The sequence below is a fragment of the Ictidomys tridecemlineatus genome, chromosome 7 (genome assembly GCF_052094955.1).
Source record: "Ictidomys tridecemlineatus isolate mIctTri1 chromosome 7, mIctTri1.hap1, whole genome shotgun sequence".
Lineage (NCBI taxonomy): Eukaryota > Metazoa > Chordata > Mammalia > Rodentia > Sciuridae > Ictidomys > Ictidomys tridecemlineatus.
The window spans coordinates 15,194,808-15,222,013 of record NC_135483.1 but is presented as its reverse complement, the minus strand read 5'-3'; the positions used below and the strand labels follow the sequence as shown (position 1 = coordinate 15,222,013).

Sequence of the window (27,206 nt, the reverse complement as noted above, 5' to 3'; positions counted from 1 at the left end):
ATCATTCTGCACCAGAATCAGAGCATAGGGTCCTGGGGCCACTCAGGTTAGGGGATCCCAGCGAGCAAATCCAGGAGGGCTAGCTTGTGGACAGTTTTTCAGAAACAAGTTCTTTTCCTCTTCCCTTTTCCCTCCCCCACTCTTTTGCTTAATGGGCAAGATGAACCTCCCTGCCATTCCAAAGAACAGGGCAGGATTGCTTCTGGTTTACCTTCATACTGAGGAGCAGGGATCCCAGCTTGCTGGGATTTAGGTGTCTTGTTGTCCTACTTCTCGTCTTTGATTTTCCCTGGTTATTTCTTACTACTGTGGGACTCTTGTTTTTAAGGAACCCCGCCTCCCAATAGAATCAATCCAAATGATCCAGCCATTGTTAGGAGCATGGAAATCTTCCTTATTTGATCTGTAACTATGAGGTTTGTGTGATGGATGTACGACTGGGTTGTTTTAAGGGATGAGGGAACTAAGTTACTGAGAGAGGTGTCTTGATTTAGGATCATGATAAGTGGTGAAGCTTGGAAAGGACCTCCTGAGAACAAATCTGTTTTTCATTCCACTCCCAAACTACCTTTGAGTTGTTTTCTTCTGTGTATTTTTACAATTTTGAATGAAACAGGCCTATATTGAGAAGATTTTTAAAAAATATGTAATACTTTTCCAAAATTGATAAGGATTATATTGGTGTAACTGTTTCCAGGTAGATATAGTATTTTAAGTGGAAATTAATAATTTCAATCTCTTTTATTTTTCAGCTGAAGTGAGTAGCGAATATAGTATGGACAAGGCGATGGTTGAATTTGCTATAATGGATCGAGACCTAAACCATTATGTTAAGGCTGTTCAATCTACAATAAATCATGTAAGTGTATGCCACTCACTGTGTTGTTTTTGATTGTAGCTCCTGTGACCTAAAAATAGTAACACAAAATAAGAATTCTTTCCTAACCTTTAATATTTCCTTATCCTTATTGTACAAACTATTAATTTCCTCTTAACCAGGAAATCTCATAGAATAGGAATCTTACATTATTTTCCCAGCTAGGCAATGGAGGTTAATTAGCATATTAAATTCAACTTGGATTGTCTTGCTTTTTTTTTTTTAATGTAAACCCTATTTGAATGTGAAATTTTTAACTTTTAAAACGTTTTGTTAAAACAGTTTTTATTGCTATATTTGCTTAGACATATAATTTAGACCAGGTTTAGTTACTCATTAGCTGTAGCCAATATACCATCTATTGCAAAATTGTTATAATCAGATAATATGGAAAAGTTTTAGAGCAAGTGTAAAATAAAGAAGGTTGGCATTTCATTTTTTCCAGAAGCCAAACTTATCTTTGTTGACTCCAGCTGTCACAGGAACTGCACATAAGGCAGTTAAGGTGGGAACATAGCAACATCCTTTTTAGTACTACTGTGTTGAGTAAGAAATGAGCAATATGATTGCAGTAATGTTTCTGAGAAGCCCTTTGTCCTCTGGATCATGGAAACTCCCTGTTGAACTGATTTCATATACCTGTGTAATATGGTGTCTTGTACTTCTGGTTTCTTTATTTGCCTTTTCTTAACTATGGAAAAAAACCAAATATTTAACAAAATCAGCTACTGTTCAGTGCAAGATAAATGTTTCAACTTTGTTTACTACATATGCTGGTGGAAATAAGTGTTATATAGTTATATGACATTTTTTTCCTGAATGGCTAGTATTTATTCAGTGTGATATTTAAGTAACTTTTATAATATCTGTTTATATCAAAGCAATAAACTCATTCAGCTTGTAGATTTCTAATGTTTCAGGGCACTGTGACTTTTAGTCCTAGTTCTCTGAATATTTCTCCTATAGAAAAATATAAAATGAATTCTGTCGACATCATCTTTGATGATGAATAACAAAGCACTAAGACTAGAGGTTTTTAATTTTAGCTAAGTCCTAGAATCAGCCAGTTCCCACTCTAAGATACCTGATTGCACAGGTCTGGAGCCGGATTGGGGCACTAGTGTATTTTAGAAACTTCATTTTGTTTCCAAGGGTGAAAACCACCAACTTAAAAGAATATAGCAAGTTTGTAGAATAAACTGTGTTTGCTGCCAAAGAGTAGAGTTAAGTCTATTATATGGCTCAATCTTGGTTTGATTTAAAAAAACATGAGACTTGGGAGTCAAAGAGCTTAATGTCAATTTTTTCTCTACTAATGTTTAAGATTCACTGATGGTGAAGGTAGTTTTGCAAGAAGAATTGAACTCTTCCCCTATCAAGTAACTGAGTCACTCATAAAAGAAAAGTTAGACTCAAAAAAATCCCCCACCCTCACCCACATTCAGCATTTCTTTCATTTTGAGGTTTCATCCTGTTACTCTTACCTTCCTCAACAGGCAAGACTGTGCTTTTGAGTTTTATCCTCCTTTTTAGCCCTTATTTCATTCTAGCCTGTGGAGGAATGGATTTAAAGATTCTAATGCTTCTCAGAAGGTCCCTTGTCTTTCATAAGAGGAGAAAACATGTTTCATTTCCCCTTTCTTGTTACCAAATCCTATCTATAAGAGCTCAATACAAGACCCAGAGTAGTAAAGCATCATTTTATAAGGTCTCTAAGACCTGAAACCATTAAGGACTCAGTAGGAATGTAACCACTATTTTGATGGATTTGTTAGATACGATTCTCCATATTCTAAGTTATAGCTATTCCTATCTTCTTTTCATGGGGTATCAAGAATGAATAGCAGCTTAAGATGGACCCAGGGTGGTATCTTTCTTCAGAAAGAGCAGTGGTGTAGGAATCAAACACTTCAAGCCTTAGTTCTTCTGACTTTCTAAGTTAGGAGCCTTGTTCAAGAAACTTAATTTCTTGGAACCTCATGTTCTTCATCTATAAAATCCTTGGCCTCCCTATTTCACAAGATTATTATGTGAATCAGATTAGATAGTGTCTATCAAACTACTTTGGCATTGATAAAATTTGATGGAGCTATTAAATATTATGTTATTGCAAACACAGATTTCCAAACAGAATTCCTTGGAAAAGTAGAACAAACTCTTTCTAAAAACAGATGCTTTGTTTTGCTCACTTTATTTCAAGGTGCTTTTCTTGGCTTTGATATGTTATATGGACTTTAGGAATCTAAGCTCTTAAAGTCACAGTATAAGGTGTTTGTGGTCTCTAGAATGAAGAATGGTTTTAAGTCCAGCAATGAAGAAAGAAAGCAGATAATGGGAGTCCACATGAGTCCCATTTAACCTTCTGTTCTTTCAGACTTGGGAACTATAGTATTTCCATTATAGTAGCATTTGACCAAATTCTGATCCAACTTCTAGCCTAATCTTTTTTTTTTTATATTTATTTATTTGTTTTAGTTAACTTGGACATAATACTTTATTTATCTTTATGTGGTGCCGAGGATAGAACCCAGGGCCTTGCCCTTGGTAGGCGAGCGCTCTACCCCTGAGCCACAACCCCAGCCCTGATCCAACTTCTTTTTAAATTATCAGTGTTTGTTTTATTGTTTATGCAAGCATTTTTCTCCTACTGTCACAACCAAGTTTTGAAGATTGTGCGTCTCCTAACAGGTTTTGGAAGCTGACTTTGGAACCTTAGAAATATGGATTAACTTACCACCAAGTCCCTGAGAAGTCCCTTTGGCAATTAGCAGAGGATCTCAGGTTGCCTTCCTTTGTTTTTTGAGAAAATAGAGCTACCATATACTATACTGCCTGTGAGTTTAATTTGAAATTGGTATTTATTTCAGTGCTTTGAAATTTTAAAAATGGAAAAATATTCAGACTGAGTTCCAGCAGACCTGTTTGTAAAGGGAATATTATACAATGAGCACTGAAACAAAAATCCCCAAATAGCCTCTAAAGACATTTATAAAAACTGGATATATTGGTTATATAGCTGTCAGACCTCTAAAAACCAAATCTGAGAAAGTTCTATATGAACTGTTTGGAGACTTTTCAGTTGTAAGACCACACAGATAATGAAAGTGTTTTGAAAGCTAGAAATGGAACACAGAAATTATAATACATCTCTTCTTCCTCTTCCTCCTACTTGTTGTTTTGTAGTACTGGTAAATGAACCCAGGGACATTTTACCACTGAGCTACATCCCCAACCCTTTTTCTTTTTTATTTTGAGACAAAGTCTTGCTAAATTCCTGAAGTTGGCTTTGAACTAGCAATCCTCCTGCTTCAGTCCCCTGCCCCACAGTAGCTGGGATTACAGGTGTTTCCCACTGCTCCTAGACACTATTACTTCTGTCACTTACTTAGGGAAAAATTTTTCTTAGCTTTGTGTTGAGAGTGGTGATTTTCTGACAGTGTGATGTTCATTGCCTAGCTTTCCAAGCTTCAACTGTTTGAGTACATTGAAGGAACATTATTGGCTGGCTTTTTGTTCCCAAATGTTTATTGAATAAATATTTACTAGACACTTATGTGCCAAGCATTACTAGGTGCAGGAAGTAAGTCATTAGCAAGACCCATATAACCTTCACCTTCAGGATGTCCAAAGCCTAGAATAGGAGCCAAACATTTAACAAAGAGCAATACAGATATTATATAAGTACCGTTGTTGTATGTTCTACAAGGATAAAATAAGGCATTCAGGGTGTGATATCTCTTGGAGTGGTTGGGAGGCACCTTCCTGGGGAAGTGATATTTAGGATGAGCATGAAATGAGCCTCAACATGGGTGTAACTTCTTTATATGACGTTTGCAGGAAATGGAAGCACCTTATTTCTGATTGTTTTGATGTCTGAGTTTCAGAGTGCCTTGACCAACCCAAAGACTGAATTTGAGAAAATTAGGGCAGGGAAGGCCTACTTTTATATACAGAAAGTTAAAGTATTAAATAAAGTAGTTGAGTAACCTACCTAACGTTGGTCAATGATTCATTCATTAACAGATTTTTAAGTGCTTACTACTATGTGCCAGGTGCTGTAGCTGTTGGTACGAATCATGGCATTGGTGGGTTTAAGAATAATTTCATTACTGGTATTCTGCTTCTCAAGCAGGGATTATTCTTTCTGAAATGAGATATTTTAGTAAGTATTGAGTATATCCATCAGTGGTCCTATGTGTTTCTGATTTTTTTGTCTATGAATGTTTGCAACTAAACCTGTAGATTATCATGTGGCCTTCAGATTCCTGAGGGTAGGCATGGAGGATGGGTGCCAGTTTAGTTCAAGAAATCCTCAGATCTGTCTTATTTTTTAAAATAAGAAATGATTAAAAAGAAAAAAAAGTCCAATAACTGTTACAGAAGTAGTCCTTGCAGTTTTCTGTAATCTTAATTATGATAGTAAAAAAGGATTGGAACCATGAAGTTAAATGAGAAATGGCCTAATGGGTTCAGATTAGTGTCACAAATTATTACCAATGATAAGATGTAATCCTCTTGTATTTTTGATGTGATATAGTTCAAGGGTTTATAAAAAAATAAAGCTTGATATTCACATTATGCCATGGCACATTTTTTTCATGATCCTTTATTTAAAATTTTAAATCAAACAAATTTTAAACTTAAATGACTTTACCTATGCGTTGTTCTTTTAGCATGTGCTGCTCCAGTCTGTTATTGGAAAGCCTAGGGCATGTATGTTTTTTTCACCCTCCTCAAAACCCTCTTCTCTGCTTCTTGTATCTTATAGATTATGTAAGATTTTAGAGCATTTAAATCAGATTGCAGACACATAGTTGTTTTTGTTTTTTAAGTCAGTGTCTTTTTAACAGTTTTTCCAAGAAGCCTGGTGAGAGAGAATATTTCCCATCTTAATTGGACCAGTGAAGTGCTCCATGGGTCCATTTGTGTTTGTCTCTTTTGAGTGTGTAATCTCTTCATGGTGTGCCCCCATACCTTCTATGGTTTTTATTCCATAGGCTCAGATGAGCATAGTATCTGCCTTTTAAAGCTAATGTGTTGAGAATTAGAAGAGTAGAAATATACTTCATATAAAGTATTGAACCTGGACAATCTTAGATATAATAAAAGTACAACGTGGGTCAAAGGTATAGTTTACCTCAGATTTGTTGTGCAACTAGTTTTGACTGTTTGGACATATTACTTCCCTGTGCCCTCTCACCCTTCATCTTTCATCACTTGCTAAGCTTTGCATTTACCTTCTTTAAACTCATCTTAATAGCTAGTACTTTAACATGCAGTCTTATAGGTTATCTTGTAAGATGGGAGTCACCATTTTAGTTAAATCAAACTTGGGGAGAATTTGTCACTTAGAAAGATGATAATGTGTTTTCTAGTATCTAGAGGAAGGTCAAGGCCAGAGAATGTAATTTCCTAGATATAATCACCTGCTGAGAGAATATTCAAATGTACCTTGGTCTATTAGACATTGTGAATCACTGGTCAAAGAGGAAGGGAGAAAGTAGTTTGGGGATTATAAAGATGGAGGACAGGAGATTCCTGAGCACAAAAAAAAATTACTGTTGTCAGTGGACTAGCAAGGAGGTGACATGACAGGGGAGAGAAATTGGTGAAAATCTCTGGGAGTCAGTGGCCAAGTCCTGGGGGCCAACCCTCTTCTCTGCCTCCGCCCTGACATTTACATTTAGCACTACAGAACAGAGTGCATTTTTTTTGATGCCTTTCACATCAATGGTTTTTCAAATGAGTCATATCATATGTAAACCTTATTATCTATGTCAACATTGCCCAGGACTGGAGATTAATAGGGAAAAAAAACAAAAACAAAACAAAAAAAAACTTTAGGTATTCACCCTTCAGCCCCTTGGCCCTGGAATGTATTTGTTTCTGTGATTACTGGTGATTAATTTCTATTTCAGTACTTTAGAACTCCTCAACAGTTATCCTCAAAGTTGTGTTTGATAGCATTTTGTCTCATATACAGAGTTACACCTGGAGATAGCATTTCACTAATTGAGTTACCTCTGTAGGAAAAAGTCTGGATATAAAAGCTCTGAGGTAAGATGAATGCCAGTAGGTGAGAATTCTGTCCTAAATTGAGACTGATTTTCATTCAGTTTGTAGAAATTCATCTGTTTTTGAGGTATTAAGCATTTAATTGAATTTTCATCAGAATTTAGGAAACATTTCACTTCAGTAGTCCTTAAAGTACCTCTAGTGCAGCATTTTCTATTCCATGATTCTAGTTGATCAGGAATAAGTATAATAGGAGAAAATAAGATTTTTGTGGGCAAATTATTTTGAAGAATGCTTGATAAAAAGAATTTCCTTAAAGACTCTAACACCTTTAATAGGCTTTTATGCAGTGGGGTTCTCCAAAGAAAGAAGATACTCAGAAATTTCCTAAACTTGGTTAACTAGAAAACCTTCTGGGCTAAGGGGACTGATCTGCAGAACCCACTTTGTTTAGTGTTGCTGTATGAAAGTTGCAGCCCCCTAATTTTACAAAGAAGGCTCAGTGCTAGATCCAGCATTTTGTAGTATCTAGGAACTGGTTTGTGTATGGCATGAGGGGAGGGGTGTGTGCACTGAACTCCTGCCTGGAACTCCTGCCCAAACCAGGCCTTAAAGATGTTTCTATGTAGAAGGTCATGAAAGGGCCAGACCTGAAAAATGTCTTATTCCAACAATGAGAAGGAAAGTAAAGAACATGCAGTGACTGCTTGGCTGTCAGAGCCTCTGTTTGAGGCAAATAAGACCCCTCTGTGGAGTGAGGAGAAGAGAGAAGGAAGGGAAGGGGGTTGCAGAGTAGGCCAGAGGGCAGGGAAGCAGCCAGTTCTTACAGAGAAGCTGTAGACGGAAGAGAGAAGGGGCTTAGTAAATGGCAGAAGGTCAGGAAAAGCAGACAGACCTTTGAAAACCAGGCTCAACACCAAGCTGCAGGTAAGTACTGGGTGGGCATAGTGAATACCTCGGCCTCACAGACCTCAGGCAGGCCCAGCCTGGCTAACCACTAGAATAACTGGCATGCATGTTCTTTAATACAGCAAACTCCTGGTTTTGCTAACATTGAACATAATCTACATATAGCATTGAACCCTTATTTAGAGAATTTCTTTAACTTCCTTTTAATATCAACTTTTTACCATAATAGATAAGTATTGAAGAGCTTGCAGTCTGGGCTTTCCCCCACTATTTGGCAGTGATATTGAATGGACAACTACAGAAGGGAGATGGGTGAATAGATTGAATTGGGGAATGAATCATCAGACATTAAGGTTCACTCTAAGATTAATGCATTTTCACAGTGTGAAGTTGAAAGCAGTTGGTTATAAATCTCATAAATTTTTCAGTTAGTGCCAATAGTATCCTTCCTCCAGTAAGAATACAAAAGCCTCTTGACATACATGTACAAAACAGCCCATTGTTTTAATTTTAACAGTGAAATAGATAGAAACAACTAAAACACACCTCAGAAATTCAGAGTAAGGACGAAGAGTTTTTGCTCAGTTCCTGGCTCTTGTGCACTTTAACTCTGAACCTGAGTTTCTTCTGAATGTAAGGATGACAGAACTCTGAGGGGATGAAAAGTGATGTCATGAAAGCACCTGGAACTGTCTGTCATGCTAATTTATAAGGTTGTTTGGGAAGTTCTGTAGAGGAGAACATGTACCTTGACCTTCAAATAGTATCACAGAGGGATTCTCTGGGTTCACATTGGAGAGTAGAGTTGGCTATAGGACAGGGAGAGTACAGGGCTGTGTTCCTTCCCCAGTTAAGGAAAGGTCCCTTTCCTTGAAAGGGATTTCTCTGCTAATTGCAGGTAGAGGGATGGAATGGAGTGGAACTTGGTTCTCTAGTCAGTGTCTAGTCCTCAAACTGGAGGAATCAAGGGCCCAAGTTGGTGCAGAAGCCAGTGAGTGGTGTGGCATCGGGCCAGTTGAATTTGAAGTTCCTTGATGTTAATTCTTTTTTATGTCTATAACAATGAAAAAGGGATTGTGCCCTTTACCATATACTGGTTTGAGAACCAGACAACTAAAAACTCGTAAGTGCTGATTCAGAAATAATTCTTTGTTTTCTTACATATTTTAAGTGAAAACTTTGTGAAAATGTAACTTTAAAATTTCTCTCATAATTACATTTGGAACTATCCTGCTTACATCTTTAAATATTTTTTTGTTTACTTTATTAATAACAGATTTGAAAAATATTATGAGAGAAAAACATGTTGGATTTATTCTTTTGAGGTGTCATATCCATGTCAGTCAAGAGAAGGAAGCATATAAATGGAGAGCACATGAATGGGTTTTATTTTTCTGAGTCCCCTTGTACATTGGCAGTGGTCCTGGTAAGGAAAAGCCTTTTTCTTCTGAAGTGGAGCTAATAATGCCCAGTGAGCTGTCATTGGGAAAATCGAGAGGCTGCCTCTGTCTGTGACTTTCACAGTATGAAGCTGCTGGCAACAGCCACACTTTCATTCTTTTGTTCTATCCCATCCTGATTCCTTAACCACTGGAGCTTTTTAAATTTCATTTCTTTCAGGGGTAACTTAGTTTTTAATTTGCTTATCTTTTGTCCTTCATTTTATCTTAAAATAATCATATACTTATCTTCTAATAGAAAGTAATATTTGGAAAGGTTAAGTCAGCATTACTTAACATTGATTGAAAGCAGTAACCAGAAATAGTTGAATATGATTGCACCAGATTTTCAGACATTCTGACCTGCTTGCTTTTACCTCCCTGTGGCTGGCACCTGCAGGGCCTCACATCTTTCATGCTTGCCTCCCAGTTGCCTCAGCACTGTGTGTTTCTTGGAATGCTGTTGGTATGGAGAAGCAAGCCCTAAACTCATTAGGTTATCCTCTGTCAACTGAAGTTTATTTTAGCCTCTGACTTGAAACAGAAGCTCAAGTGTCCCATAAAACACTAAATGGGAACACATTAGTGGACGAAGTCCTGGATACGCTCATAGAATGTTCCTCTTGCAAAATCAGAAATTTAATATGACATGTAAGGTGTAGTTAAACCAAGTTTTAAAAGACTCATCAAAAATATCATCTGCTCAGTATTTTCTTAGAACAAATTCTCAAGATACTGCTTAAGGCACCTATAAATAATGTAGGTGAAATTAGAATATGTATACCATGTTTTTTATAACACTAATGGAATTACTCAACCAGAATATGGAATAAAAGTGCTTTTTCTTTGTAATATATGGTCTTATATGATCCTGTTACAGTAGTAAGTTGTTTGGTGTTAATGTTCAATTTAACTTTTGAGTTTTCTTCTAGACCTGTCCACTGCATAGCTGTGTGACTTTCAGCAAATTTCTTAGACTCTGCTTGTTTGCAAAATCAGCTTAGTAATGTCTGCCCCTACCCATCTTAGAGTGATATCTTGATTACAAAATGAGATAATGTATGTGGAAAGTACTGCAGAGGTAAAAGTGCTGTATAAAGGCAAGGCCTTACTGTTCTGTCCTGTTAACTTTTAACTTCTTCCTCTTGCCACAGAAATGTCCACCACATTGCTGATTTATGTTAGTGAACTATTTTCTTCTAAATCACTTGTACTTGGAACAAATGGCTCACATTTATTTTCCTAACTCAGTTTAAACTGGAAAGAAAAAATGTGCAAGATTCACATTCACTTTTTGTCCTTATTTTAGTCATCTTTTTTGTAAAGCCTTATTCTTGTACTCCCCCACCCTCTAAGAGTTTCGTGTGAATCTCAGGGAACAGTTCAACAAGTGACTAATGTAGATCAGGCTTGCTTAGTCATGGAGTCACTTCATTATGAAACACTTAAAAGTTTAACATCTATATATAATAAGGAGGAAACAATGATTTAATTAAAACAGTATAATTTCTGATCTGATGGTTTTAGCAACTAACTCATCAAGCACCAATAGAGAATGAAATTAATGAAAACTCACAAAGCCAGATATAATCTAAATGTAAAGTCTTTTCTAGGCAGTTGGTATTTGATTGATAAATGTTGGGCTGGGAAATAATATATGGCTTTAAATTAATCCTAGTTCTGCCAGACTGTAACCTTGGACAAGTCACAGAACTTCTGTACTTCATCTTCCTCATTTCTAAAATGAAATAATAATAATATTTGTCCTACATGACTCCTTGAGCAATTATAGCTGGAATCTGTTTTGACTTAAAAAAAAAAGGAAAAGTGAAAGGTGGTTATTGCTTACTAATTGTTCACTTATCTGGCATCTTGTATTTGATGTGAATGGTCACAAAACTAGAGTGAAAGAGACTTTCTGGTTCTTTCAAAGAGGGTTGGAAAGGAGTTCCTATTAGCTCTTGGAGCTGGAAAGAGAAAAGATACATTCTCAGTGTTTGAATTTCTGAATTGAATCATGGAATGCAATTTTCTACAGACATGAACATTCAGTGGCTAAGTTTCTGGACTGGCCCATTTAAAAAAAAAAAGGAAAAGAAATATTTAACTATAAGGAGTTATTGTGATCCAATTTCTGTAAACTTGAAATAAAGCCCATTTGTAGTATGAGTATCAGTATGGTGTTCATTTAAAGTGTTTTAGAGTACTTAGCCAAGGTCAAGGTAAGAGAGTGAATTCACTTCTCCTGTGCTTTCCCTGCTTATTTAATATTTGCCAAGGGTTTGCTTAAGTCAGATTTGTAAATACCAGTTAATATTTCAGTCCTTTCACCATGTGACCAAGAGTCTAAAACCAATCATCTTTGCTCAGCAAAGAGATCAGAAACCCTTTCTGGTTCCTTTTTTAATGAGCACAGTAATCTTACAAAGGAAAGGTAGTTATTATTGACTCTGAGCATCATATCTTATTATATATTTCCCAAAGTAAAGGTGTGAGAAATTCTATTTAAACAAAATGTGACTCCCCACACCTGTCAAGGTGTAGAATTCTGTTAGTATTAAAGAACTACTATGGAAAATAATACCATTATAATTAACTTTTATATTAAAAAGAAGAAAAACTTTAGAAGATCCCATATCTTTGACCCTTCTAAAGTTTTGTGGTAGACTCTAAAGTTGGCAGTGGGTGAATATGAAGGGATTTTAGGGATTAAAAATGAAATAAGTTTTTTTTTTTAGTTTTAATGAGATTCTTTATATTTATTAAGATATCCAGTCCTTTCCACAATAAAAGTAAATATAGCTAATGTTTCTCTAGTGTTTACTACATGCTGGGCAGTGTACTAAGTTTTGTTTACATAACTCAGGTTGAAATTTTTTTTTTTCTTCTGGTGCTGGAGACTGAACCCAAGCATTTTCTCACTGAACCACACTCCCAACCCATAAATAATTATTTTCTTCTTGCCAGGCTAGTCTACTGACTTGTTTATGATCAAGTTTAGAAACAGTAAAAGAAGTTTTTCCCTAAAAGAAGACAGTGATGTGGTTCGTGTGTGATATTTATATGGAACATGTGAAAAGATTTTGCTGACAGTAGAAAAAATTGTGCAGTAACTGTGGAATTAGTGACCTGTTCTTATAAACCTTCAGTTTTCTTATCTGCAAAAAGAGGATAATAATACTTTATAGGACAGTTGCAAGGGCTGAATGAGGTAATTAATGAAGACAAAATGCTTCATGCTTCAAAAGAAGTGAGGCTTCATCTAGTAGGCATTTAGAAAATATGAATTGCTTATTTTACTCTTCAAAATAAATTGGAAACAGGACTTAAAAGGTGGTTTAAAATTTTTTTAATATTGTTCTAATGTAAGATGGCATTTTTATTGACCTGCTTCCTTGAGCACTTCTGAAGTAAAATGTACAGAGAAATCATGGAAAATGGGTTACAGCCAGTAGAGCCCAGTTCACTGGGTAGCCACCAAATCTGGAAATGTAGTAGTTTAATGAAATTATTTTATAGTGCATTATGATATACAGGTTGTGTATCCTTTATCTGGAATAATTGGTACCAAAATTGTTTTAGATTTTGAAATATTTTGGAGTTTGTAATATTTGTATAATCACAGTGAGATATATCAGGGATGGGGACCCAAGTCTAGACAAAGCATTCATTTATGTTTCACCATGTACCTTATGCACATGGCCTGGAGGTAACCTTATAAAATACTTTTAGTATGCCTGCATTTTGATTGTGACTCATTGTATGTCAGGTATAGAATTTTCTATTTGTGGCAAATGTAAACTCTCAAAACCTTTTGGACTTTGAAGCACTTTGAATTTCAGATTTTCAGAATAGGGACCTAAAATTGTAGTATAATCTGTTTCTAAGCCTGGTGAGGCCACCCTGTAGTCTCAGCTCAGCAGCTGTTAGGTATTTGGTTCAGAAATGTTATTTAATTTCTCTCATTTTGACATTATCCTAAAAAGTGCTCTATAGACAATGAAGCACCTACACTTAAATTTTCTCATTATATCGGAGCTTTTTGATTAGGTTAATTTTCAAATTCTAGGAGGAGAATTAGAAGCCAGAAGGTAGACAAATCTGCTGGTGGGAAGTAATTTCAAGTAACAGGACACAATATTCTTTAAGGAGGAAGCAGTAATAGAGAATTTGATAGGTTGCTATACTGAAATAAGTAGAGTAGGTAAAGGATAAGGAGCTTTAATAAACTGCTAGATAATTCCATAGTCTTTATTGTGTTGGTAAGATGTGAAAGCTGAGGGGAAAGATCCAGCCTCATATCCTTGGGTTGTCCTCCTTTCTGTGATGTAGAGATGTGGTATAGTGTAAAGGAAGGGATTTGAAATAAGACTGAACTGTTTATTAGAAACCATATGGCACTTTAAAAGTTAATTTATGGGTTGAAAGAAAAAACATTATGTTCCCCAAATAGACATTTTGCCTATCTTTTCAATTACTATAGTCATTCCATATAGATTTTCTGATGGATCCTTATCAAGACAGAAAGAGGAAAACAATTAAGATTTCCCTTTTAAGTTCTACTAGAAATGGTGAGTTAGTGCTACTAGAAATGGAGATTATTAAGGTCTTCGGATTCATGGAAATGCTTGGAGGACCCAGGAAAGAGATGGAGCATGGAAGATAACAGCCTTCTTCTCAGCCACTGTGTGGCTGGAATATTGTCTAGCAGTCTCAGGTGTAGAAGCCTGGATTTCCTTAGCCAGAGTGCCTAGAAAGAGCTGTCATGAAACTCAGCACTGCTCTGTTCTCCTCCCAGGTCACTTCTTTGTCTGCAGAGACAGCATCTGCTCCTACTCCTTGCCCCTCCACACATATTTTCACACAAAGTCTGGACCAAGACGTTTTTCTCACTGTACTTTCAGTGTTTTGTTGTTTAGATTCCAGTGCAAAATGGCTTTTCATCACCATGAAAGCTTCAGTGCTGAGTTATGTGGTAAGGAGAGACTTATCTAAGTGTCCATAGGAAAGTTGATGTCCTCCATAGTTGGGACTGATTACTGGGAACTTGAATTTGATGTATTATAGAATAAGCAGGTAGGGAAGGGAATATGACACAAGCTTTGTGTATTGAAAGAAACATAGAAAAGAATGGCAACAGCCATCCTAAAATGACAGGGCTGTGGAAAAAATTATACCAAAGGGATGGGAATGGTTCAGACTAATATATATAAAGTTAGTGGAATTCTTTTATTTCCCTTTCAACAAAGTATTTTTATTTTATTTTGCTAAATACAATATTTCTTACATTAGTATTTTTTATTTTATTTTGGGAAATACAATATTTCTTACAAGTAGTTTTCAGGTCCACATGCTTCTATGGCTGAGGAGTAAGAGCAAGAAAAGGTAGATGGAACTTGAACTCTCGATGGGGAAGTGTATGTTGGATGACAGGGAAGTGCATGTTGGGTACCATCTGGAGACTTTTCTGTGTTGAAACTAAGCTGAAAGTCAGGTTGGTTGTTCAAAGGTCTCCTTGATCGTATAGTTAGAATATTTCATTTGATAAACATTACCTGACTTATCATTTTGTTACAAGAATTTTTGAAGTCACTAATTGTAAATTTAACTTCTTTGCAACATGTTTCATTTATTTATGGCTTACTCCTGGATTTAAGCTGTCTCTTCTTAAGAATGTCATAACATCTGTATTATAAGCTCATGATGATCATGGTGAGTGGCAGTTCTCATGGAAAAACTGGAGTGACTTAAATGAGGCCCGGTGACAGGTTCTTGGGGATTCCTGCATTTTAAGCTGTACTTAGAAGGAAAGAGAGAGGAAACATTGGGAGGAGAGTGAAGAAAAGGGAAAGGACTGATTCTTTTCTCATAGTTGTTCTTTTTCAAAGTGCCTGTTTGACTTAATCCATTTGGGGTGCCATAACAGAATACTGTAAGCTATAGATACTGATTTCCCAAGTTTTGGAGGCTAGAAGTTTAAGGTGAAGATGCTGGCAGGTTCTGTGTTCATTGGGATCCATTCTTTTCTGACTATGTCCTCACAAGACAGAGGGGCAAACCAGTTTCTGTGGGCTCTTTCTATAAGAGTGCAAAGTCCCATTCATATGCACTCTTCCCTCCTGTCCTCAGGACCTCCCAAAGTTCCCACCTCTTGACACTGTCATCTTGGGGAGTAAGGTCTCAGCATACATTTGAGAGTACACAAACATTTGGCCTTTGACAGCCTCAATTCCTGTGGTCCCATGCTTTCAACCTTGTTCTCTTTGTCACTGCATCCTGCTTGTCTGGCACACATTTGATACATGGTAATAGCAGGTGGAGTGTTTTGGAGTGCCCATGTGTTGTTCCAAGTGCTGTGCACACGCTGCCATTTCTCCTCACCCTCCGAGTGTGGAGTATGTAGGTCCCTGATGAGATTAGGCTAGCAGTTTAGTGACTACCCAGGTTACAAACCTAGTAACAAATCCAGAGGATACTGCTCAGGAGCTCTCCTCCGGGACCTCCTGCTGTTGATAAATACTCCTTCTTCCTGGATTGCCTCCTTTTAGGACAGCACACATCTGTTTTTCCTTTTGGCTTCTGGTCTCTCCTCCATACCCTCTTTGATGGGCCTTGCTTCATCTTTCTACTCATTAAATCGTTGTTTTCATACTTGCTCTTTGTCTCTCTTTTCTCTTGCAGTACACACTCTTCCTGAAAGGTAACATGTGTACTTTCAACTTAAATTATTATCTTTATGCCACCAAGTCCCAAATCCTTTTTTCCATTCCAGATTCTCATCCAGTAACACATACATGAAGTCAATGATGAATTTGACATTCTCCACTTAAATGTGCTGTAGGCTCCTTAAGTCAGCATCTGATATTGAAATTTTCCTCTTAATGTTCTCCTGGGATTCTGTAACTTAGGAAATGGCAGTGTCTTCGGTTTCCCACAAGAGAGACCTGGTGGTCCTTGCTAGTCTTCCAAGACTCCTCATATCTCATATTCCATTTCCAAATTTTATTGGGTGTCAAATTCATTCCTCTACCTCCATCCCCATTTTCACACCCTCCCAGAATAAGTTTGCTCTTTTCTATTATGCTTTCCGCTAGTAACCCAAGTGATCTTTCTACATTGAAAATTAATTATTTTGCCTGCCTTTTCCACAGCTTTGCCTTCTTCAGCTATTGTTTTTTCCTTAGGGGTAATTGCAAACTTCTTTATGTGGTTTTAAAAATGTAGTCTCATTTCCTACCATTCTTTTGTCTCTTTGGAGTGCTCTTGCACTTTCAGATAGCCAACTCCTGCTCAGCCTTGGTGTTTGAGTTGAGCTCCTCTCAATAGTCCCCCCCTGACATCATCTGCTGTCCCTGCAGGGTGGATTGCTTCTGCCTCCTTACAACAGTATGTGCATAAGCATTTTTTAGCGTCCGAAGCTGTAAGCTAGACCTTTCCCCAAAACCCCCTCTCAGATGTAGAGCTGTCTTCTTTTCAGTTCTACTTCATTTCATTCCCACAGGTATTATGCCTGTAGCCTCCTAAAACCAAATTTGATTTAATCGTTTGCCCCTCCCAAACCAGCTATTTTTCTAGACTTCCTTATCAATTTAACAGGCCCCAACCAGAGTCATTCTAAGTTCCTTAATTGTTTCACAGCTCATATTCTGTCCATCAGCTAACCCTGTTATTTCTGCCTCCATATTATGTTTAGAATCTGACCACTTCTTGCTGTTTCTTCTGCTCTCAGCCAAATTCAGGATATTGACACTTCTGCCTAGATGACTACAGCAGCCCCCTGACTAGTCTCCTATTTCTGCCTCTCCTCTCTTAAAATCTGTTCTCATCTTAACAGGCAGAGGAATCTTTTTAAAAAGAAACTCAGATCTTCTCACTCCTCTGCTTAAAACCTTCTCTTCTAAGAATAAAGGCTAAAAAGGGCACCATCATCTGTCCCAATGTACATTCTGACCTCATCTATCACTTTCCTCTGTTTTCACTCTGGTTCCAGCTCCATGGGCCCCCTTGCTGTTTTCTTCAGGTCTCTGTTCAGAGGTCATCTTTTTAGGAAGTCCTGCTTCTACTGTTCATCATGAAAGAGCTCACCCCTTTCCATCCTCCTTAACTGTTCTCTGGTACTTATTCTCAGGCTAATTATATATTATTATTCTGCATTTTCTTATTATAATTTACTTAACCAGAATGCAAACTCCACAAGAGCAAGCACTTGGTCTCTATTGTAGCCCCAGAATCTAGAGCAGTGTGTGGCCCCTAGCTCTCTGGAAATAGTTGGTGAAGTCTAGGGTAGAAGTTAGTTATGTTCTTAGCAATTCAACAGACCTATCCGTGCAACTGCTGCTAGGGATACTGCTGCTAATTATTGTAATTACTTTTTTAAATGTAGTTGGACACAATACCTTTATTTTATTTATTTATTTTATGTGCTGCTGAGAATCGAACCCAGTGCCTCGCACATGCTAGGTGAACGTTCTAACACTGAGCCACAATCCCACCCCTGTAATTACTTTTTATTTGTCTATCTCTTCCACCATATTTTGAGCTGGTGCACCTCAAGCTTGCTCTTATGATAATAAAAATGTGACCATAGAACCATGGTAGCAACAGCAGTAGTTATCATTTGCATGCTTAGTGAGTGCCAGGAAGTATTCTCTCAGTCAACATTTCCCGTAGAACTTTCTACAGTGCTGGAGATGTCCATTTGCCACATCATCCAGAATGATCAGCACTATCACGTGGGGCTATCAAGCATTTGAACTGTGACCATACAACTGAGGAACTTCATTTTTCATATTACTTAATGGATTCAGATTTAAATGATCACACATATCTAACAGCTACTGTATTGGATTTCAGAACTCTAAATTATTTATGCACATTAATTTATTTAGTATGATATCCTTTTAATTAAGTAGAGTTATAGAAGGAAAAACTGATGTTCTGAAAAGCTAAGTAACATGCCCAGGATCACACATCTAGTTTGAAGCAGAAGAAATTTGAAGGTTAAACATCTAGATAATCTAGTTTCAGGGTTTATGCCAGCACCTTCTGTGTTATACCTCTGGCATGTCACTCTCAAGAACTGAAGGCCCACGAACAGAGGCCACAGTGACGCATCTGTGTTGTTGCTGCAAAGAGGGCTGAGAAGGTGAGTTTATGGTCCTTACCCAGTTCTTATCACTGCCAAGGTGAGCAATTTCCCGAACCTAGGAAACATGTTCAGAAGATTCTAGGCAGGCAAGCTTGACTGCTTAACCTCTACAAATACACACATTTCTTCCAGACTTGAATTTGTAATAACAGTGGCAACAGCAACAAAATACTCCCTCCTGACGTATTGCAGTTTTCTTTTCTTTCTTTGTATTAAAAGTGAAAAACATGCCCTCCCTCTGCCAGAAAGGGGGAAGAAAACAATTATGGAATTTATAATTTCTGACTCCAAGTCCAGGCTATCTGGGTGAGCTTATTTTCTTTGTGAATGGTCCCTTTGGTACTCTATAACTAGTGAGCAACCAACTTATTTTGATAAAATATTAGGAGAAAAGGTGAGAAAGAAATTAGTTAAAAACATAAATATGTATGTATCAAAACAAGAAACAAACATGAGTAGACACTTTAGTCTTTGCTTTTGCTATTGGTCTCGAACTCCTTTCTCCACTGCACACTCCACATTCTTGTCCTCAACCAGCTCTCAGCTGACGGTAGGTTTTATCTGAGCGTGGCGCCGAGGCCTTCAGTTCTGGGGGATCTGAGTTCCTGGTGATCCTGCCCATATGGAATTGTTTCTGTCTTCCATTATCTTTTACCAATCACTAAATGTGGCAAAACCAAGAGATGTTCCAGGTTCCAGACACATACTTTTTGTTTCTCACTCTGGGGCAGCAATCCTCCTTATTCTTGATGATCAAGATTCATTACCCCAACCAATTTCATAACCTCCCTTTTTTCTGTCTGTTCAGTGTCATGAGGAGCTCAGAATTGCTAGGCTGCAGTTTAAGCTTCCAAATCATTGGAGGCATTGTTGAACCCCTGGTGAAATCGTTCTTGCTTGGGTACTGAGACTGTTAAACCAGCAGAACCAGAGTCGCAGTGATGGGGAAAAAATTGCAAGTTGATCATTAGGTGTGATGAGGGGGAGGAGATATGAAACTAGTTTTGCTTTTGTCCCTTGATTCCCAAGCCCATGCACTATGGCTATAGGAGAAACACTATCATATATTATTCACTGTTCTGAGCATACAATGGGACACCACCTGACCTAACCTTAGGAGGCAGCACTAGGCTGTATCTTCGTTAGATAATTTCAGCATTCTTTGTTTTTTAAAAAATTTGTCTTTTTAGATATACATGACAGTGGAGTGTATTTTGACATATTATACACACATGGAATATACCTTATTCTAATTAGGATCTCATTCTTGTGGTTGTACATGATGTGGAGTTATCATGTATATGTGTATTCATATATTAACATAGGAAGGTTATGTCTGATTCATTGTACTGTCTTTCCTATCCGGATCCCCCCTCCATTCCCCTTTGTCTAATCCAATGAACTTCTATCCCCACCCCATTTATTGTATGTTAGCATCCACATATCAGAGAGAACATTCACACTTGGGTTTTTGGAATTGTCTTTTTCTGTTTCTCTTAAGAACATCATTGGAAACTTGATAAGAATTGCATTAAATCTGTATAGCACTTTTGGTAGTATGGCAATTTTGATGATGTTAATTCTGCCTATCTGGGAGATCTTTCCATCTTCTTAGGCCTTTTTCAGTTTCTTTCTTTCTTGATTGTTCTTAGTTTTCATTTGTTGAGGTCTTTTAGCTCTTTTGTTAGATTGATTCCCAAGTATTTTATTTTGTTTCTGAGAATTTTGTCAATGTGATAGTTTTTCTAATTTCTCTGTCAGCTGATTCATCATTGGTGTATCAGAATGCAATTGATTTATGGGTGTTACTTTTATGTCCTCCTACTTTGCCGAATTTATTCATGAGTTCTAGAAGTTTTCTGGTGGAGTTTTTTGGGTCTTTTAAATATAGAATTGTGTCTGTGAGTGCAGTGGTGCACGCCTATAATCCCAGCGGCTTAGGAGGCTGAGGCAGGAGGATTGGGGGTTCAAAGCCAGCCTCAGCAACAGTGAAGTGCTAAACAACTCAAAGCCAACCTCAGCAACAGTGAGGTGCTAAGCAACTCAGTGAGACCCTATCTCTAAATAAAATACAAAAAGAGCGGGGGTGGGGGGGTGGGCAGGATTTGGCTCAGTGGTTGTGTGCCCCTGAGTTTAATCCCTGGTATCCCCTGCAAAAAAGTAGGGGGATAGTTGAGTTCCTCTTTTCCTCGTCATATCCCTTTAACTTCTTTCTTTTGCTTAATTGTTCTGGCTGGAGTTTTAAGGACTCTGTTGAATAGAAGTAATAAAAGAGAGTATCCCTGTCTTTTTCCAGTTTTTAAAAGGAATGCTGTCAGTTTTTCTCCATTTAGAATGATTTTGGCCTTGGGTAACATATATAGCTTTTACAATGTTGAGGTATGTTTCTACTATCCCTAGTTTTTCTAGTGTTTTGAACAGGAATAGATGTTGTATTTTGTCAAATGCTTTTTTTTTTTTTTTTTTTTTTTGCATCTGTTGAGTTAATCATGTGATTCTTGTCTTTAAGTCTATTGATGTGGTGAATGACATATATTGATTTCCATATCTTGAACCAACCTTTCATCCCTGGGATGAACCCCACTTGACCATAATGTACTATCTTTTTAATACGTTTTTGTATGTGTTTTGCCAGTATTTTATTAAGAATTCTTGCATAAATGTTTATCAGGGACATTGGTCTGAAGTTGTCTTTTCTTGATGTTTCTTTGTCTGGTTTTGGTATCAGTGTGTGATACTAGCTTCATAGAATGAGTTTGGAAGGGTTCGCTCCTTTTCTGTTTCATAGAATACTTTGAGGAAGATTGGTATAAATTCTGAGATAGGTCATGTATCTGGACATTTACGATGTCCTTAAGATTTTCTATTTTATTAGAGTATAAATTTACAAAATAATTACTGATTGTCTTCTGTATTTAAGTAATATCCATGGTGATATTTCCTTTTTCATAATGAATTTTAGTGTTTTTTCCTCTTCTTTTTCTTGGTTAGGTTGGCTAAGGGGTTTATGAATTTTATTTATTTATTTATTTTAATTTTTTTATTAGTTGCTCAAAACATTACAGTGATCTTAACATATCATACTTTTGATTCAAATGTTATTTATTTTTTTCAAAGAACTAACTTTTTGTTTCATTATTGTTTTTTTTTTTGAATTGTGTTTCTTGTTGTTATTCTATTTCATTGATTTTGGCTCTGATTTTAATTATTTCTTATCTTTTACTGATTTTGGTATTCATTTGTTCTTTTTCTAGGGCTTTTTGAGATATAATGTTAGGTTATTTGGTGATTTCTGTTCTTTTAATGAATGAGCTCAATGCAGTGAACTTTTCTTCTTAGAAATGCCTTCACTATGTTCAGAGATTTTATTATGTTGTGTTACTTTTCTCATTTACTTCTAATTATTTTTTAAATTTCATCCTTGATTTCCTCTGCTATCCATTGTTCCTTCAGTGGTGTGTTATTTAATTTCCAAGTATCAGAGTAGCTTCTATTTTTATTTTATCGTTTGATTTCTAATTTCATTCCATTATGATCTGACAGAATGCAAGGTATTATCTCTCTCTTTTTATTTTTGTTTTGTTTGCTAAGAGTTGCTTTATGTCTTGAGAAGAAAAGAATCTGTGTGCTGCTGAGAAGAAAGTATATTCATTCAATAATGGATGAAGTATTCTATATTTGTTGATTAGTTCTAAATTATTGTGGTTTTTTTCTATAACTTCTTTATGATTTTTATGTCTTGTTGATGTATAATTCCCTTGAGCAGTATGAAATAACCCTCATTGTCCCTTCTGATTAACTTTGGCTTAAAAGTCCACTTTATCTGATACAAGGATAGAAACCCTTGCTTGTTTACAAGATCTATGTGAATGATATGTTTTTTCCCCATCCTTTTACTTTCATCTGTGGATTTCTTTGCCTGTGAGGTAAATCTCTTGGAAACAGCACATTATTGGCTTGTTTTTATTCCAGTCTGCCAATCTAAGTCTTTTGATTGATGAGTTTAGGCCATCTATATTCAATATTATTCTATTCCTTGTCATTTTGGTTTATTTCTGGTTTTTAATTTGAACTAGTTTCTCCTTTGATTGACAATTCTTCTAGTGTAGTTCCTCCCTTTGCTGGTTTTCAACTTTATTTTTCATGAAATATTTTGTTGAGTGTGTTTTGTAGTGCAGACTTTCTAGTAAATTCTTTTAACTTCAGTTTACCATGGAGAGTTTTTATTTCATTGTCAATTCTGAAGCTTAATTTTGTTGGGTATGATATTCTTGGCTGGCATCTATTTTCTTTCAGAGTTTGGTATATGTTATTTTAAGACCTAGGGTTGACAAATCAGCTGAGATCTGGATTGGTTTCCACCTAAATGTGACCTGTCCTCTCCCCCCCCCCCACAGCCTTTAAAATTCTGTTCTTATTCTGTATGTTAGGCATTTTCATAATAATATGCCTTAATGTGGGTCTATTGTAACTTTGTTTATTTGGGGTCCTGTAAGCCTTCTGTATTTGATTTTCCATTTCATTTTTAAGATTTGGGAAATTTCTGATATTATTTCATTGAAAAGATTGTCCATTCCTTTGGTGTGTATGATCGAGCCTTCAGCTATTCTGTTAAGTCTTGTATTTGGTCTTTTCATATTAGCCCTTATTTCTTGAAAGTCCTGTTCATGATGTCTTAGCTACTTTTCTCCATGACCAACTTTATTTTTAAGATTATATATTTTGTCTTCATTTCCTAAACTCTGTCTTCCAAGTGGTCTAGTCTGCTGGTGATGCTTTCCAGTGAATTTTTAATTCGGTTTATTGAATACTTCATTTTGAAGATTTCTGCTTGATTTTTTTTTCAGAATCTCTTTTTTAATGAAGTGATCTTTCACTTTTTTCTTCTGATTTCTGTCCTTATATCGTCCTTTACTTCACAGATCAGTTTAACTATGAACATTTTAAACTCTATCTCTGACATTTCCTTCATTGTGGTGTCAATGGATTCTGTTATTGAAATATCTTGGTTTGTCTGGGTGATTTGTTCCCTTGCTTTTCCATGGTGTTTGTATGTCTGCCCTTTATCAGTATCGATCTGAGGCAGTAGAGTTTCTACCCTGTGGACTAGTGTCCAGTGCCTCACCGTTTAGGGGGAGACAAGTAATAACAACAACCAATGCCAACAATATACAGCATAAACCAAATAGTTCATGCTATAACATCTACAATGTTGTCACATGAACAGAAATGATGTGATCAGTTACTGCAAAAGGTTTTATAGTTTTGAGTGGTGAATAGGGAGAGAATAGATATGATGTAGGATGTGATGATTATGAAGAAGGAGGAGAGAAAACAGTAGTAAAAAATTTAAAGAAAGAGAGAAGGAGATAATAATAGAAATTGGTTTTAGCAGAAGAAAAGAGAAAGAATTCAGGGAAATAGATAAATGAGGAAAATATATAAAGTAAAAGTTAAAAATAAATAAATAAATAAAATTATACCCAAAAAACCTCCCAAAATATATGAATTAAACTTCCTAGTCCTCAAAATACTAATCCAAGAAAAATAACTGTCTTCAAAAAAAATGCTAGAAATGAGAAAAAAGAAACAAATATGAAGTATCCATGAACCATTCAATTTACAATTAAGAGAAAAGAGACATGAAAGAAAATATATCTCAATGAAAAACTAATGAATTGTTTCCATTGGAGTCCAAAACAAAAGTCTCAGCTTCCCTTCTCAGTACTTTTAGGTAGGATGGTTTGGAGTATGATGTCTGCCCCACCCTCAGGGTGGGCTTGCTGGAGTGGGAGAAGAAATCCTGTAAGCGGAGTTCCTGGAGGCAGGGTTTAATCTTAGGTAGGCTCCAGGTTCTTCAACTGAATTTTGATTAGTCTAAAGATATTAAATCATCGCACCTCCAGGGCCCAGCAGTTTCCAGTCCACACTTGGAGTTTGTGCCATATGGGTCTTTCCTGGGTTCTACTGGTACCTGGAAGAGCCAATCCTTAAAGTCCTCCTTGTCACCCAAAGACCCCATGTTTCCTGGTCTCTTAGGTTCAGTCTCCAAACTCAATTTACTCCCACCCCTGCCCTTTGGAATTCTAACCAGGCACATCTTCCCCAGCTGGTTCTGCAAATGGTTGGACTGGAGGGTCAGGGGAAGCCAGGTGGGCTTCTGAGACCTGTATTCCCCGTATTACACCCCTCTCCATGTTTGATTTTCTCTTGGTCACTAGGCACACTCATATTGTATGGATTTGCCAGACCTATATTTCAGGCCAAGCTTGGGTTGGCCAGGAATTGCCTCCCGTAGCTGCTGGCCCCTACAATGCATCTGCAAAATGGTTCCTTCTTCTGTCTCTGCCAGCAACTGGGAGAGATGTTGCTTCTTTCCCTCACAAGGATATTGTGCAGCATGCCTTTTGGGTTGTTCGAACAGTGTCTTTGATCTCTCCTCTGTCTGTACCTAGTCATGCCTCAGGTCTCCTACAAACATGGGTTCCTTTAATTCCTTTATCCCTCCACTTTGCTAGTTGGGGGACCACTCTGGCTAGTATTGGGGATTTCTTCGTTATTTTTATTATATCCAACCTCCTGAGTCCCATTTCTGCTTTGAATGTACAGAATTAATTCCCAGCATAGTCCCCTTTTTTTTCCACCCACCTTGCTGAGAAAGCTGCCTATCTGCTTTCTTAGTTTCACTCCCCAGAGCAGCCAGAAAAACAACCTCCTCTCCTCTATTCTACATCTTGAAAGATTCCAGCATTTTAAAAGAGCCTCTTTCTGCACAATAAGGTACCACTAAATTCCATTAACATCAAACCCTGTAAAATCTCACGAGAGAGACCCTGGTGACAAACATGGCATGTGGTGGTTCTATGGACAACAGAGGTAGTTAGGAAAGGTGGTTTCAAATTCAGAATAATTTTCTTTTCATGTAAGAATTTACAGATGACCACTGAAGCTTAGGATATTTGCTTGAAATCCTGTGATTTTCATAAAGTAGAAGATGAAAGGGTGTTTGAATGAGTTGAAACCATCTGTCACTGACTCAATATGACCTCAGGCAAGAAGAAACTTGACTACTGTGAACTACCCATTCCTCATATCTGAAATTAAGATAAGGATACTTTTATATCTAAGTCTTTGATATCATTCAGAGGAAGAATGCTGCACAGAGTAACTTTTTGTTAACAACAATAGTTTAATCCCACATTGTCCTTAGTATGGCCTGTGTATAAATTGAGCCCTTTAGACAATTGCTTATGAAATTTAACTTTATGTGTTTTTAAACTCTCCTAGCAGCTGACACGTTACCTTCTGAGCAGTTACCACAGTTTGTGATCATTTGTTTGGCTAGTTGAGTAATACTTGTTTCTCCTATTAGATTTCAGACCCTAACAGAGTAGCAACAGGGACCAATTTAGTATGTTAACTAGTACATCTCTATTACCTAGCATAATGCCTAATGTATTAGACATTTGGTAAAAATTTGTTGAAAGTTTTATGAATAAACGAATAAACAAAGAATGTGTGTTTCTGTGAGTTCTACCAACATAAAATGAAACAAACAAAAAACCCAGAGAGGCAAAATCAGCAGTTTGGTTTCTTCTCTCTCAATATGAGACTGTTAATGCTCTATTCTCTCTATATAAGTGATTACTGTTGGTCATAATCTTATAGTGGGCATAGTGCCATGAGAAATTTATTGGCATAATTTTGGCAGCATAAATGTTTAGTAACAGATGCACATACATGACATGTTGCCTCATTCAGTTGCCATCTGTTGGGCAACTGTCTGTTCTATTGGGATTGGTCCATTAGGACTAGTCCAGTAGCACTCATGTTTAACCTTATTCATTTTCAAAATTGCTCTGAAAGACTTGAAGCAGGAATGGTGTTTCCATGTCTGGATGGCTGCTGTTCACTAATGGTCTTTCACAACACCTTGGCAAACTGTGAAGTCCACTTAGTATGTCATAATGCTCAACAAGGAAGTATTCTTTCTTGGATGTTTTGTCAAAAGTCAATCCCATACTGGCTCAGGGAAATACACTGAGCTACAGATAATTGGTTCCAACAGAATTAGTGTATGTTGTGCAATGGCAACAGAAACTGGCATGAGATGAAGGGATATAACCCATGCTGGTCATCATTAGCGTGGATGGTTTTGTTTGTTTGTTTGTTTGTTTTATTTTTTTAAACAGGGCAAAGGCAGTATAGTAAACTGTAGAGAATATAGAGTGTTTCCATGTGTACATGCAATTAGGTTTTACCCAGTGGAGCATAATGATTCTCAGCCTGGACATGCCTTTTAATAAAACTTTACCAAGCCTTTTTGCTATATAAAGGCAGAGACAGTGTTGCCCTATATAAGTTTACCCAGTGCATGACCAGTTGGGTTGGTGGTGTGTCATAAGTGTGAGACAGCTTCCATAAATGTCTCATTGCTTAGCATAATGCCTGGCACCCAGTTGGGGACTCAGTAAATATTTGTTTGATGTATCTAGTGTTTTAGAAACAATTGAGGCAATTTTCTCTGGATTTCCCACGTGAAATCTGTTTCTGTGGCCTAGGATCAAGCTGTGATTTAGAAATTAGAACACTTAATGTACTAAGCAGATCAAAAAGCAAATTGCTTATCACTAGTATGTGCCTGCTATAAACTTCTAAAGGCTATCTGATCTGCAAAATGCAAATCATTGATTGCATGTGCTTTGGGGGAGTCAGACATGTAACTGTGGCCATTTTGGAGAGAGTAAACCATCTAAGTCTTGGTTCAGTTACAGGAATGACTGATTTAATACTAGATTCTCACATGATTACAGAAGTG

At 36.9% G+C, this 27,206-nt stretch overlaps 1 protein-coding gene across 7 annotated transcripts in view; it reads left to right on the top strand.

The window, feature by feature from the left end:
- Nsmce2 (NSE2 SUMO ligase component of SMC5/6 complex) overlaps positions 1-27,206 on the top strand; it is a 221,664-nt gene that overhangs the window by 47,578 nt on the left and 146,880 nt on the right. For all 7 annotated transcript variants that reach the window (XR_005737713.2, XM_021724265.3, XM_040293672.2 and 4 more), the window contains one exon: positions 753-859. Coding sequence is in view for 6 of the 7 variants with exons in the window: in XM_021724265.3 (XP_021579940.1) it covers positions 753-859 (107 nt within the window). In the remaining variant the exon portion in view is untranslated. The remainder of the gene's footprint in view (positions 1-752; positions 860-27,206) is intronic.